Source organism: Ursus americanus, chromosome 18 (genome assembly GCF_024610735.1).
Source record: "Ursus americanus isolate L20-20 chromosome 18, mUrsAme1.1.p, whole genome shotgun sequence".
Classification (NCBI taxonomy): Eukaryota; Metazoa; Chordata; class Mammalia; order Carnivora; family Ursidae; genus Ursus; species Ursus americanus.
This window is the reverse complement of record NC_142144.1, coordinates 49,996,142-50,011,609: the sequence shown is the minus strand read 5'-3', so window position 1 is coordinate 50,011,609 and position 15,468 is coordinate 49,996,142. Positions and strand designations below refer to the sequence as shown.

Here is a 15,468-nt window from a genome sequence, read left to right as displayed (position 1 = left end):
AATATAAAAGAATAAAAATTAAAAGAATAATGGAAAGGAAAGAGAAAATGGAGAAGGAAAAAAAGGAGGTACACAACAAGGAAAAGAGAAAGGCAGTGAGGTAAAGAGGGGACTGATGGAGCAAAGTGAGGTAAGACGCTTGTAGTAAAATGACCCTCGTCCAAGGCTTCTTGGAGCTGGACCATCACCTCTATGGTCCAGAGGGATTACCTCTCTGGTGGTTTTTAAAAATGCTTTCTGTATCTACACAGTCTCATTTTATTTTTCAAAATCCTGTGTTTGTTTTTAAATAAAAGTTCGAGTTTGAAAACTTTGCTTATGTGTAAAGAATGACTTTTATTTTAGAAATGTACTTTGGAACGTACACACCATTGCTCAGTTCAGTGTTCAAAACCTCAGAGATGCCCTGACATTCCAAACCTGACAGTCTTTCCTTTGTAAAGAAATTAGGGCTGCCTCTTTCCACAGTACTTGAAAATTACATTTGAAATCAGTGTTCATGATTGTGCAAAGCCTTGAAAATATGTCCATTTGCTTGAGGAACAATCAGTCACCAAAGATAATTGTCCCTATTCTCCAGAAAACAATGTGGATGTGCCAAAAAAGTCAGAAGCTCTCAAAGGAATATTCAAAGTTGGTATCAGAGAAAAACCGTCCCCTTGCCTAGACTATGTATACAGAGCACTTGCACTGAATATTGTACCCAAAGCCAGATCTATAGAAAGGTGAGCTGTGCATCAATCCAGTTTGGCTTAGCAGGCTAAGCACCCCACCTACCCAATCCACCTTGACCCGATGGCTTGCTTCTTTCTTCCCATCCACCTAACCCATCCTGTATTCCAATAAACCCCTGGTCCTTATTCTATCCCTCCATATCATAAGAATGCTTTTATATAAAAATTCATTAGGTAATGTACCACTTTCAATATATTGATCCTACAAACTGTAACTCTGTGAAGTGGTTCAACACGATGTCATCACTACACAGCAACTTGTTTCATTTACAGTATCTGTTTCACTTCTACTCATGAGCTAATATAATTCAATTTTTTTTAACTGCACACAGGCTGCTAGACACATGTGCATGGCAAATGGAATCTGAACTTAGCTTAACAGCCTCATTTATTCCTGATGGTTTAAATTATTTCATCACAATTAATGACACCCCCTCAGCTTCCTGTGCAGTGCTGCCAGATGTTCAGAGACCACAAAGCCACTCTCTTCTTTGACGGCTGGTGACAAGTCGTCCTCTGAAGGACGTTCCCTAGGTACATGGGCCGGATGACACCTCCATTGCTTAGCACCTCTCTGCCTCCCAGAGTAACCACGTTGAGGAAAAAGCAGGAAGGCATGAGAAACCAGCAAATGCATTAGCAAAGGCAAATTATGTGAAGTGATCTACACCCGGAGGAACTTGGCTCCTGCCACAGGAGTTCCTAACCTTGTTGTTTTATGAAAGAGCTCTTCCCCCCTACCTTCCCAGCCCCTGGCATCCACTGAGTGCCCAACATGGCGTCAGTCCTCTGGGAATGTCAAAGGACAATAAAAATATAAACTTTTCCACAGGAATCCTTTCTGGTTTTGGTAATTTTGTTTTTGAAGGGTGTTGTTGAAACTTACCACCTTCACTGTGATCATGTTGTTTTTGAGAGCAAACACTCTGAATGGTTTATATCTTTATTTTTTTTTTTAAGGATTTTATTTACTTATTTAAGAGAGAGAACAAGCCAAGGGTGGGGCAGAGGGAGAAGCAGACTCCCCGCTGAGCAGGGAGCTGGATATGGGACTCAATGCCGGGACTCCAGGGATCACAACCTGAGCTGAAGGCAGACACCCAACCGGCTGAGCGACCCAGGTGCCCCTTATCATTACATCTTCAGCTATAATTTTCTTCTATCCTATTCAACAGACACTTCTAATTGAAACATACAATATTTGGGGAACTTGTAGCAAACAGTCTTACCCCTTTTTCTTTTTTTAAACATTAGGGAGGTGTAACATAACGGATATACAAAAAGTTGCATACATTTCATGTATATATCTTGATGACTTTGATATACCTATTTTTCTTAGGCTTAGTAGGATTTACTTATTTCAGGGGCTGTTGGGTTTTTGCTTTTGTTCTTGTCAGGTTTTGTTTGTTGTCTTATTATTTTTTTTTAAAGAACATACAGAAAAATACACTTCACACTTTCCTTATTTTGATTCTAATGATGGCCAAAGCCATTTACTTCTTTTAACAAAAACCAAAATTTTTCTTCAATATGAAACTCAGAAATAGTAATTATCTTCTATTCATCATTTTAAGTTCACAAAAAAATATAAATTCATATAATCACAGGTAGCTAAGAGTAGCTAACGGGGTAGCAGAAACAGTAAACATACTAGCACTGATACTGTAAGAATCCAATACTACAGCTCTAATTTGGAAAACATTTCCATCAACTAGAGAACATGTGGCAGACATTTTATGGATTATTTTTTAAATGTTAAAAAAAAAAGAAAACAAAAACAAAAAAACCCCGCTGATCTTATTCAGGGAATAAGGGGCTTTTCTCTTTGCCAAAAAGTGTAATAGGAAAACTGAAAGGCCACCTGTGTCAGCCCACCCTATAGTATGAACATAAGCTATAAGAGCACTTTGGAAAATATCTTCAAACTGAGATGAGAAAAAAAATCAATATCAATACAGATTCCAAGCAGATGCAAAAGGCTTCTGTGCATGTTCGTGATTATGTGTGTGGCCTACACAGGCTAATTTCAGATGCCTCCAAAACTCAGTGTACTTTCTCTTTTATAAACTATTTGGGATTAAAACTAGGAGCTCATCCATATCAACTTTGACAATGGACACAAATACAGGGTAAGCTAATCAAGCCAAACAAGTTGAATTTTCCCCTTCATAGAAGGCTCTTTTAATCTTAAATGCCTACTGAATTTTACAGACATGCTACACTTATATTTTGACAGTTGTTTATTAAAATTGCTTTCCTAGGAAGTTCTATGAAACCAACAGTCTAGTTTGTATCAGAACTGAGGCGATCAGAGAGAAGTTGAGATGATGGCATACTTGCAGCAAGCAGACAACAATAGGAAACTCTTAGCACTCCCAGAGTTGCATCAAATTTTCCATGGACCGAAACTAAAATGAAATAGTTCAATTACTAAGAGGTAGATAAGTAAAATAAACAACTAATTTCATACAGTGAAGTTGGGAGAGAGTCATATGGACCTCATTCTGTTGTCTCCAAACACTGTATCGGAGGGGAAAAAGGAGCTGAATAAACTTTAAACTCTCATGTAGGGATGTATTGCTTGTGTGTCCCTGGCAGATGTGGAAAGGAGATGAAATGGGCAAGGGAGAATCAAATATCCCATCGCTGCAGGTTTGCTGAGGGAAAGAGCACTGCAAAGATCTCACATCTGGCAATCATTTGTCAATAGCTGGAAAGAGAACGGCAGGAAACTTTCTGGCTCTTGGAGAAGATGAAAAGACAAAAACCATGTGTCACACACACACACACACACACACACACACACACACACACACACATTCTGCAATGGTACAATGACTACTACACTTATTCTCCACCCCTCCTCCCCCCCACTAAATTTAATGATCTTCAGATATACTCTACTCCGTGGTCAAAAACATGCAGTCACTTGACTTGTTAAAGCTGCAGTGTATGTACATTTTTCAAATAAACCCCAGGGCTGATGTTAGAAAATCAAAATCAGTCAAGCATAGACTGCCTGGTACTTTGGGCAGGAATCCTTGTGGTTTAGTCAATAAACAGAATCTGAATGAAAGACACCACAGTAACTAGACAGTAACGTTTTGAACAGTTCTTAACCTGAGGGGGGCTGGGGAAGGCGGGTGCACTAGTGACCATGGGCATAAGGCTACCAGGCCACTTAGATGGCTTGTTCTACCTGCAACACGACTGTGTTTAGCACAAGGTCATCTGCTGTTTCTCTCCCTCTCTCCCTCTGTCTCTCTTTCTCTCTCTCTCTCTCTCTCTCTCTCACACACACACACACACACACACACACACACACACACACACAAGAGTGAACTTGTATTTGAGGAATGTTGTGAATGAATTTGGAGAGGAAACAGTTTGTTGTTGTTTTTTAAATAATTATACCTGTTTAATAGGGTGGGAAGGGGAAACCTCAAAATCTTTTTGGTCCATACTGGTGATAATAATACAGAAAATTTGCTGGCTTCATTATGAGTTCATAAAAATGACCAGCTTTGCCCTAGCAGGTTTATTATGCAATAAAAAGTTTTCAAGACAACCCACACAAAATTAATTAACTTCTCCAAAATCATAGGAATTTAAATCTGGTCATGGTGATCGATAGACTTCAATAAGCAGCTTTCAGTTCACTCTTATGCTGCATTTAACTAGCAGCAGCCGCCAAACTCATCCCTGTGATTCCATAAGTGAATGCTGCAGGTTGTTTAATAACCTGGCAAATTCACAGTAGCTTGTCAAATTATTACAGGAACAGTGTCATCACTAAACAAGCCTGATCACGGTTAATTACAATGCAGACTAGAGAGCAGCCACAATTGTTCATTAATTACAGGAAGCACCTCATTTAAATTTTATGGAAATTTACACTTGCACCCCGGTATGTCTGGGAAAAAAAAAAAAAGTGATCCTTCACGCATTCACAGAAGAAAGGAGTCTGTGGTTTATGAAACATCACAGTAAATTGTGTCTAATCTGGTACTGAAATATTGGTTCATTATTTACTCTAATTTTCTAAGCACTTTAGTGGTGAAAAATACCAAGTCAACCCCACATCTTGAATTCCCAACCAAGAAAGGAACTGTGTTTGGTTAGCTGTAACAACTTAATAGAGGATAAGGCACAGTTAGACTCAAAAAGTAACTTTTCTCTGATTGAAAATATAATATTTAACAGCAATTAAGAGAAGTCTAAATTTGAATAACCACTTCCTAGAAAATAGTTAAATAAGAGCACAATTTTTTGCTAATATACAATCAGTTAACCTCCCAAGCTAAAGAAAGCACACAGTTTCATACTCACTTCAAAAACTACTGAGGAAAATCAACAAAATTAGACAGTGAATCAAAGTCTTGATCTCCAGCTACTTTTCTAATAAATCAAGCATATTAACACAAAAGGCCAGCAGACACCCTTGCAAAAGTCAAGACACAGACATCAGGATAACAGTCATTCAAAACCAAAGATATGTTCATGAAAGGGTGTCAGGGATCTTGGGATTGCTAAGCAATAAAGTTCCTAAACCATCTGAAATTTCAGGGATAGAAAAAAAGGTGAAAAGAAAAGGGGTAAGAACAGAAAGGGACTCTACCAGTCATGAGAAATTATGTCAGCTAAAATTGAAAAGTAAATCAGATATGGGCGCTGTGTGTCTAAATGAAAGTCCTTCATTGGAAAGGATATAAACAAACTATTGCTCCTAAATCAAGGTGTACAAGAGGTTTTCTTAGAATTAAGAGGCCCAAACAGCAAATCCTCTGGTGGTTATAATGCCTGGCCCTGGGGGACAGCCTGAGATCCAAGAAGGGAAAATAGATGCCTCTGGCAAGTCCTATGGTGAATTCCCTGGAGTGCAGAATTAGACTGAAAACTAAGAAATGGCACATTTCTTAGGGAGAAAAAAAAAAAAAAGATCAGAATACATGCCATAGCAAGAATGAAAGGACTCTAAGCTAAAAACTACTCCTGAAATTGTTACCTGGTGAAGAACATATTAAGTGTCAGGTTTTTTTTTATGACTGACATAATATGGGTATGTACCAGATATCATTAAAATGTATGGAAGCCATATTTAGAAAGGAAGAGGAAAAAGAGAAGGAAACGTTCAAATGGGTCCCAGTTAATGCACCAATTCACCACACTTGACTCTTTGAACAGATTCAACCTTTCCACTCGGTCTGCCAACATGGTGTTGCAAGAGGAGGAGTCCAATAAAATGAGACTCATTTCTTTGCCCCGGGGCTTGGTCTTCTTTGCAAGGACCGTGATCAATTGTTAACTCTACAAATGTTTACCTACAACCAGGGTTTCACTTAAACAGTAAATATACATCTTCTCTCTTGGTATGTTAAAATAATATGCTCCGTCGGTCTCTTTCAGTTTTATCTCACACAGCCACATCTGCAAAACCCATTGCTCTTTGCTTCATAACTCAAGGTTCACAGATTATCCAACAACCACCCATGACAGACCATTCCAGGTGATGTGTTTGAAGAACATCACTCGTCCTACCCAAAGAGGTCAAGGATCAGACCACTCTCCATGAAAAGTCTTCCATCATTCTGCATTTATGTGTCACACACAAGCTGTTCGCTTTCTAAAACTGGGAAATACATGATCATGTCTCATATGTGTCACACCTGCTTTTCTGTTGTACCGCAGCCATACACCACCCAGACAGTACCAGCTTGTGGCACAGCAGAGCTCAGGTGGTCTTCCCTAGGCCAAGAGCAGGTGTGCAGGAGATGGTACACTCTTCAGTACCATAAAAACTGAAACCTTCTCCTACCACCACTTCCACCTTCACTCCAACTGTGCAGAAGTCAATTTTTAAAACTATTCTCCTTTCTCCTGCGGGGTGTCTAAATCAGTAAAAATGCTTTAAAACCAAGCTCACCAGGCTCGACCCATAAGTCTGAAAATTTAGAAAATGATGCCAAATGCAGGTCCTAAAAAAAATAGTATGTGTTTGCTCATGCTAGGGGATGCCATCCATGTTACAACTTCAGCTAGTATCTTTGCACTAGTAGCACACACGTGCCTTAAATATTAAAGGACACGTAAAGTAGAGGTATGTCTTTGACCAAGGCATCATATTTTTTATCTGTGATATACCGAACTACTTCTAATGCCCCAAGACCACGTAACATAACTGAATTCCAAGTAAATACTTTCACTTGGCTAATGAACCTGATATTGTATCACAGGACATATTTCCCCTGAAAAGGGAAGATACTTATCATTAAATCATACTTTTCTAGTTATGTGCCCAATGGCTTCTGTTCTCCTGAGCTGAAAGACCATCATGCAGGAAGCATGACTTGCTCACCATGTGTCTCTAGTGCCTAGCACAGTATGGAGCACATGATCACAAGGCTTTTAAAATAAAAGATAAGAGCTAGTCTTTATTGAGTGCCTGTTATGTGCCAGGCCCTATGCTAACATTTACTCCTCATAATCACCTTGGGTGGCAAGTCTCCATTTTATAGATGGGAAAGCTAAAGCTCGTTTTGGTTGAGTGACTCTGCCAAAAGTCTCACAGTAACTTGTGTCAACCTAGGCAGCCAGCCTTCAGAAACCATGTTCTTATCCACTGCAGTATATACCGTTTCTTGAATGAGTAAATGAATTATCTCCAATTACAGACAATTTAGCCTAAAAAGGACTTTTTGTGGCACACATGCTACCCTCGTTCTTCCTCTACACCTGTCTCAACAGTTGCCCATCTCCTGATGACACGGATAGATCTGTATGGCCTTCAGGGACCACTGTTTGTCACACCACCCCCAACTAATAAAGCAATAAGGCTCCAACCTGGACTTCCAGCCTCTGGTCTGGCTCCTCCAGGTTTGGGCAAAAGTCTGCACCCAGCACTCTGCCAGCACATGCCACTGGAACCTGGGGGAATATGGCCAAGTTAGATGCTGGGTGTGGAGGCTGCTGAGAACTACACACAAACACATTTGACCCAGACAGAAGCAGGGACATTCCAACTGCAGGTATGAAACAGACCATCATGGCTTCCTTGGTTTTTGACACTTAGTAGGTCAAATATATTATAAATATCATGTAACCACGTTTATTAACCACCAGAAGGCAGATTCTAAGAAGACAAGATCCATAAAATTTTTATTCCCCCTTTGTATCCACAGCATGTAGCACAAAGTTGGCATTTACTAAGTATCTCTGGATGGAAGGAAGAGAGAAGGTTATAAAGTAGAGCAGAAAAGAAACATAGGACCTCTGCTTGACACTGGTGACGTTTTTCCCTCTTTTAATTTTCTTATGTGAGAATGAAGAACACTGTATTCTCTAATGCCTAAAATTCCTGTTCAAATTTATTTTTCCTATTCATGGTATAGGTTAGCACAGAGAGACTTTATCAATATTTATTATTTATTCACTATCTCTAAATTTTAACAAGCTTATTTTATGTCTGTTCCAGTAATAAAAATGGTAACAAAATAGCTATAATTTAGAGTGTTTCTCTATATCTAAAATTCTATACTGAAAGCCACTAAAGATTCCCTTTCAAAACTATCTTAATTAGTTGATCTCCTCCCAAAATATTGCCTACTGTCACCTGCTTACTTCATTTTAGGTTTTTTTGAGATAAAGACAAAATGAGTTAGATTCCACCTAAACCTGTCTTCCACTTTTTAAAAAAGTTCTCTGAATCACTATTCAATATTTCCAAACACACACTATCTTTGTTAATCATACAACTATCTTTATCATAATCTCAATCCATCAATCAGCTTCATACCACTTATCTTCTTCCCCTATTAAGGCCCACCTTTGCTGTTGTGTTCTGTGCTTTAACTCAGCTTAGGATCATCTGTGCCAGTCAATTTTCTTTGGTCAGAGATCAGTTTTCAGCCAAATGTGCTTCCCTTTCTTTCGACCCACAATCAGTTCACTTCTCTAAAGTTTTCAATGAAGTCCACTTTGCAAGTTTACCAGTGAATATTACTAATATTTAAAAAAAAGCACTCAATTCTTTAGACATTCTTGGGACCAACTCTCCTTTTTAAGTCTTGTATTCTTTCTTTTTTCCATGTCTATAAGGTGACATGGCCAGATTATCATCTGTCTTTGAACTTAACCACTCTTCACCCACAAATTTCACAGTGGGGCCCAAGAGGGGAAGCAAGAGAGGTCACGTTTACTGAGCACTTGTGATGTGCCAGTCACCATGTGGGCACCTTACACATGGATTAACCTGTTTTTTTTGTTTGTTTGTTTGTTTTTAACCGTCTTACGTAATATGAGCATCTCCCTTTGAAAAATGAAAAACAAACAAACAAACAAACAAACCTGAGGCTTCGAGTAGGTAAATGACTAGCCCAGGGTCCCATGCTAGAAAGCTGCAATGCCCAAACTTAAGAAATGAGAAGACTGAGAACATACTTCAAAGAAGTTAATGAAAAACATGCAAAAGTTGCATTTAGCGGCTTCCACTCTAGAGGGATTTGTTGGTGTTTCATAGGAAAGAAATTACAAAAAAGACGAAGTGGAGAAAGTGTGTTATCAAGACCTACTACTTGCTCTGTGGTCTAGGACAACATAAGCAATGTGAGATTACCCTCTAACTTGAGGAATGAGAAAGAAAAGGGGCACGGAGATGAGCAGAGACACCGCATTTGTGTTGTCGCACACACAGACTGATGCTGATGCCACCCCTCAGCTGACATATGGAGGGCCACTAATGAGTTCTGCAACAGTAATTCTCCCTACGGTGCAATAGAAGAACTGGGAAAAAAATTAATCTTCGAATATTCCACATCAAAACAACCCCCTCATGGCTTCTTACGAAACCTCAATAAATGTGACTACTTAACTGATTAAAGCACATTCCATGAGCCAGAATATATATATTGCAAATCAAGTGTAAATAATACTTTATTTTATGTACACAAAACAAATTCCCACTTACCTTAATATTATTAGACTGTGTCACCAATACTAAGTTTCTAGTTCCTTTATTCCACACCCCACCCCACAGAATGCATTTTATAAACACTCTCTAGGGGAAAGGAGAAAGTTAAACGACAATTACACTCGATTACAACCTCGGACACTTAGAAACACACGGTTTCTGAGAGAAAGCAAAAAGGTCTGTGAGTAAGTTAGAAGGAAACAGTGCCAGGCTACTAGAATGTTTCAGCTACCCAAATCGCAAAAAGAACTACGCTAGGGACATGAGTTAGCGCTCTCCAACTTAGAAATCTAGGGTTTCTGAACAGAAAAAAAAAAATCCATTAGGATCCAGGTAAATGGACTCCTGTATCTTAAAGAGGAGGAAATTGAGACTTAAAACAAAACTGCACACTTGTACTACTGGGTTCATGGTCTAGCAATGTCCTCTCCCACCCCACCCACCACATTTCGTGGCAGTATAAGATCAAGAAAAAAAATTTAAGGGGAAAGCACGCTCTGTTTCCTAATTCATCAAAATGTACCAAGGAAAAAACAAAGGATATAAAAGTTGATAACCTAATTAGTTCTAATTCCGCACACCTAGACAATTAGGCCTTTTGATTTAGAAGGCTCAGTAGTGAGACAGCAAGCTAGAAACGATCAAAGACATGACAGAAAAAACAGACATAAATTGTCCAGCCCCTTATTATCACTCCAGTTTAAATTAAGATAATAAAATAGGGTATGTACCTCACCACCGTTTTCTCTGGAATATAAAATTTAAATTGATTTGGGGAACTCCAATTTCATTTGCTTTCCTTCATGCCAGTGTTTAGTGCCTTTTTCAATGCCATACTTTAAAGCAAAGTTCTCTACAATGATTTTCACAAAATGTTTCACTGTGTTTTGTTGTGTTTTTTTTTTAATCTCTGAAAAGTAGTAAGACTAGGGGACTTTATTTTTTGTTCTTTTTTGCATCTTAGTATATTCTGCTTTCAAAGTAATAAAAACATTTAAGTTAAAAACAATAAAAAATACTAAACTGATTCGCTAATATTTCTGAACAGTAAGCCACAGGTTTAATTACGGGATAGTAATTGTCTAGTACTCATCTAAATTTCATTCTGCTATTGCTGTAACAGGAAGTAGGAGGCCTTGAAAGGGACCCTCTAGAATCCCCAGGGTAAGCAGAAGCTGAGTGCATATCTACTCTCCAGGACATACCTCAAAGGAATCATGGTGTGTGAGAGCTATTTACAACTTACTTTGTGTATAATCAGCAGAAACAAAAGATATGACAACAAGCATAAAGGCCTCCCTCTCTTTCCCTCTTTCTCCCCTCTCAGGGGAATTCAGCAAGGGAGGGCCAGTGGGCATTCACTTCAGTGTCAAAAGGGCTTCCAGAAAACACATTTTTTGTGGGGCAGGGAGGAAATATGTCAGGCTTCCTACACACACACACACACACACACACACACACAAGTTCTTTGTTTACTGAGATCACACATTAAAAACTGTTAGGGGCCAGACTTCTGAAAAGATGACTGAAAAGGCCCCACAACGGGAGCTACTACTCAGAATAACTGAAACTGAATGCTGTAGAAGGGGTGTGTCAGGAAGGGGCAATGGAAGAAACAAGGAGGCACAGAAATGATAACTTGAGAATAGAACCATGTTACCAAGAAAAGGGATTACAGAGTCTGGGATGCTTCTTGCAGAGTCAGGGCCCATTTGAAATTTTATTTTATTTTTAAACATTAAACATTCAGGTAGCTGTTTGCCTGATAGGCACTATAAAAGTCAGAGCCTAAATAAACAAACTAACTTCCACGTCAGCCCAAGACTCTTCCGTTGGTCTGGCCACAAGCCTAGATAAGTTCTGATGTGCATGTGTTTTGGTGACTTCAGTCTAGAAGTCGCAGGGATGAGGGAAACTATCTGAACCCATGAAAAACTTGGAAAAGAGTAAAGAGACAAAATTTAAGAAGCAGAAAGTGGGAGAGACAGAATCCAAAAAGAGTCCCGTCAGAGGACAGAGGGAAGTGGCTGGGTACAAGCTCGGTCACACTCCAAGCCAGAGAAAAGCACTGATTAGAACTTCAGCCTCATTTCAGTGGTTAGACAATGCCAAGCAGCAAGAGGAAAAATTACTCAGATAACACAAAGAATTCAGGAAGACCATTAAGTGAAATAGATTTGGCAATAAGCTAGTCAGGAGCTCCTGTGAGAAAGAGCAGAGAAAGAAAGAAATTAATTACCCAACACTGTAAAGATGAAGATGTACCCTGAACACGGCTACACAATACATGAATACAAAAACTGAAAAACAGGAAGATGAACTAAGTTGCTGGATGTGCAGATAACTTACATCTTAATTGTTCAGGCTACAATTTAACTAAAGACAACATTCCGGGCCTCATCTTTCTCACCCGTGGAACTCCAGGCTAAGACTCAGAAGGGACAAGTATACAGAAGCTGTAGCTCAAGAATCAAAATACTGCATAACCATCAAATAGGAACTGGCGAGTCTAAACAGTATTGACTGAGTCTCCAATACAGAACGGCCAGAAATATGCTTATTCTTATAGAGGCCTTAGATGAGGCAGGGCTGTAACAACAGGAACATGGTAATAATGAGATATGTTACAGGAGAACTGAGTAGGACAGAGGACAGTCCCCTCTAGAGTCATCCCAGAATAATGAACTGCAGGACCAAGATGAGAAAGGAGAGAGCAGAAAAGGGTAAAAGAGTGATTCTGCTACTCAACAGGTTGACAGACAAAGAGGATTACTGCAGAGTGGGCACGCGTCCTCGCAGGAGCCACGTACTGTTTAATTGGGGTTCACTCTCTTTCTGCCTTGGGAGCTGGCCATTGGGGGGGGGCAGGGCCCCTATGCTCTGAGATAGGAGCAACCTCTGCAGGTACGATTACAGGAGATTTTCACAGCCACCAACAACAATAACCTTGTTTTTATGCTGTGAAATGGGGAATAGAAGGTAAAAATCTCTTTCCTGGTGACACCCTACGGAGCCTGATGGACCATGAATAATGCTGAAATTACATAGAATCTTTTTTCCAGAGCTCTCAAAGGGCTTTACACATACTATTTATTAATTCCCATATCAGACAAGTAAGAGGAGAGGAGAATATTTCTATCATACTCTTTTAAACCAGAAAACTGAGGACCATCACTAGTCTTCCCCCACATTTGATAAACTGAAAAAAAACTGAAATTACAACAAAGTTCCCTCGACTAGCACGCTAGTGTTTTACTAGAAAAGCCTTCTACCGTATGAGTTTACTTATTTGTCCAATTCTTGTTTTACGTGGGTTTTAGTACTGAAGAAAATGTGAATGAAGTTATTTGTAACTTGCCATGGATGAGCCTTATACTTGAGAAAGAAAAGTATAGAATCTGGTTATTTTCAACCGGTTTACAATCATTCTTGTAATTGAGTATTTTGGAAACTGAACACCTCAGATTGTTGCTGATGGGTGTATACACTGCCAAGTCTGACAAGGGACATTTAATGAAATTTCTTTTTTTCCCCCAAGATTTTATTTATTTATTTATTTGAGAGCACAAGTTGGCAGAGAGGCAGAAGGATAAGCAGACTCCCCACTGAGCAGGGAGCAGGGCTCCATCCCAGGACCCTGAGTTCATGACCTGAGCCGAAGTCAGACGCCTAACCAACTGAGCCACCCAAGTGCCCCTAAAATTTCAAATATGTTTATATACACCCAGGTTAAATTTCTTTCTGTCATCAAAGCTCAACTCCAACTATCCCAAAGACAGGTAATATGAAAAATTCCACTGGCTTTGGCGTTAGATCTCTGTTTTAACCCCAAAGGCAGTACCTTGTAAAGATGATCAGTAAAGTACCAATTTAGAGTCTTGTTTCCTGCATCCATAAAATGGGAATAATTATATTTTTACTGTGTAAGTTTGGCTAGGTTGAAGGAGATGACACAGATAAAGCACCTAACTAAGCATGCAATAAGAACACAGTGTGGGTAAATGATACTTCCCCAGGTATCACCCCATCCCCCTCCCAGCACACACTCCCATGAGAGCTGAGAAGTTTGAGACAGAAAAGGAAGGGATTTGGGGGAGGTAAAGTAAACCTCAAGGAACAAAGGAATAATACGAGCAATTAGGGAAACTAAAAAATAACATCTGTTCAATTAGTCTCAATTAGGGGCCAGGTCAATCAACTTTCAGAAGGCTTCCTAGATGCTGTGTTGAGAAAGACTTTTATAAAGACCTCTAAAAGTTCTGAGAGACTGACCATTACCGTCTTCATGGGGGGAAGGAATGAGAAATGGCACATTTCACACTCTGCCACTCCTGCCCCAACCAAGCCCTTCACAATTAAAACATAAGGCAATTTTTTGAGTTTTCTTTCATGCTAGTGGCTTGACCTGTGATTTAAAAATAAGGAGCTTTCCAGGGAACACAGGTGAATAAAATCTGAAGAACCTCTACTCTTTTGGGGCTAAAAAACAAAACAAAACTGAACAAAACAGCAAACTGATAGACAAACCAACAGTCTAGGTCAGTGGTGCAAAGCGTACTCCTCAGCCAAGGCACATTATCAGCATCACCTGGGAATGTGTCTGAAATGCCCTTGGGACTGAAGACCCAAGACCCACTGTGACAAAACCAGGGGTGGAGCCCAGCCCTTTGCTTATGCAAGCCTGCCAGGTATGCTGAGCAGCATTAAGGCTGGAGAATCACTAGCATAAATAAACGAGAAAATCAAAAAAGAACTGAGAAGGCAAAAGCTCTCTAGATCTAGATAACTTAGATTTAGAAAATATACGCCTCCTGAGAAAAAAGGGGGGGTGAAGGAAGAAGAACGCAGCACACACAGCATAAAGTCCAGGATGTCCCAAAATCTTACTCTGAAGAAGAGATGGAAAGTCAGAAAAGGAGCCTCTTAAGAGGGAAAGCCAAAATAAGCAAGCCACTTTAGCAGTGGTCTGTCCAACTCCACAGATGCTGCAAACATCAGAAGAAAATGATTTGGGGATAGACATTAACTTCAGCATTTAAACTAAAAGCACTTTAAAATGATCCAGGTACCCTTGAACTCAGACACCGGCTTTGTTCCACTCAGCTTCCCTCCCTGGTTCCCCACCACGATCAAGAATCAGGATAAATGTAACTATCTCTAAAGAGAGGAAAGAGGCTATTTCGAGTAATGATCATCAAGCTACTGAATTTTTTTTTAAGGGGGTGGCATTTTTTTTTTTAAGAAAGGAGTTCACTTTTGAAGAAAATAGGTGCATTTTACTTGATCTTACTTCATCAGAGACACAAAATGGGAAAAATCCAAAGGGTTTCTTTTCTTCCTAACTTCAACAATACATAAGAGAAAAATGTCTGTGAGAAAGCAGAAAAGGGAGTTTGGGGATGACATAAGATAGAAGGATGTGTTATGTGCCAGAGAGTGAGAAAACAAATATTACTCCCCAAAAACTCAATGTCTCAACTTACCCAGTAAATCACCTACCTTAAACCTATTATGGTTAAACAAAACAACAAGAACAACAAAAGTTTTAGTAGCCATACATGGTTTATTTAAGAGACAAAATACAAAGAGCACTTAAACTAGATTTAATGCACAGTGGTTGTCTAAAGATACAGGTTCCTCTGTACTAGCCCCTTACCCCATTTGACAGGAGTTAGACTCACTATGAAGAGTGAGGCTGAAGGAGGCCACAAATTGTAGCAACAGACCAGAGGAATTCCGACTGCTGTAAACAGGAGAGCCAAGGGAGCC

At 39.5% G+C, this 15,468-nt stretch overlaps 1 protein-coding gene across 7 annotated transcripts in view; it reads right to left on the bottom strand.

Moving 5' to 3' along the window:
- BNC2 (basonuclin zinc finger protein 2) overlaps positions 1–15,468 on the bottom strand; it is a 349,620-nt gene that overhangs the window by 245,424 nt on the left and 88,728 nt on the right. For 5 of the 7 annotated variants that reach the window (XM_087869622.1, XM_045780617.2, XM_045780618.2 and 2 more), the window contains exon 3: positions 7,575–7,658. The exons of the other annotated variants lie outside the window; for them this stretch is intronic. In XM_087869622.1, the coding sequence (XP_087725748.1) occupies positions 7,575–7,658 (84 nt within the window). The remainder of the gene's footprint in view (positions 1–7,574; positions 7,659–15,468) is intronic. 7 annotated transcript variants of the gene reach the window in all.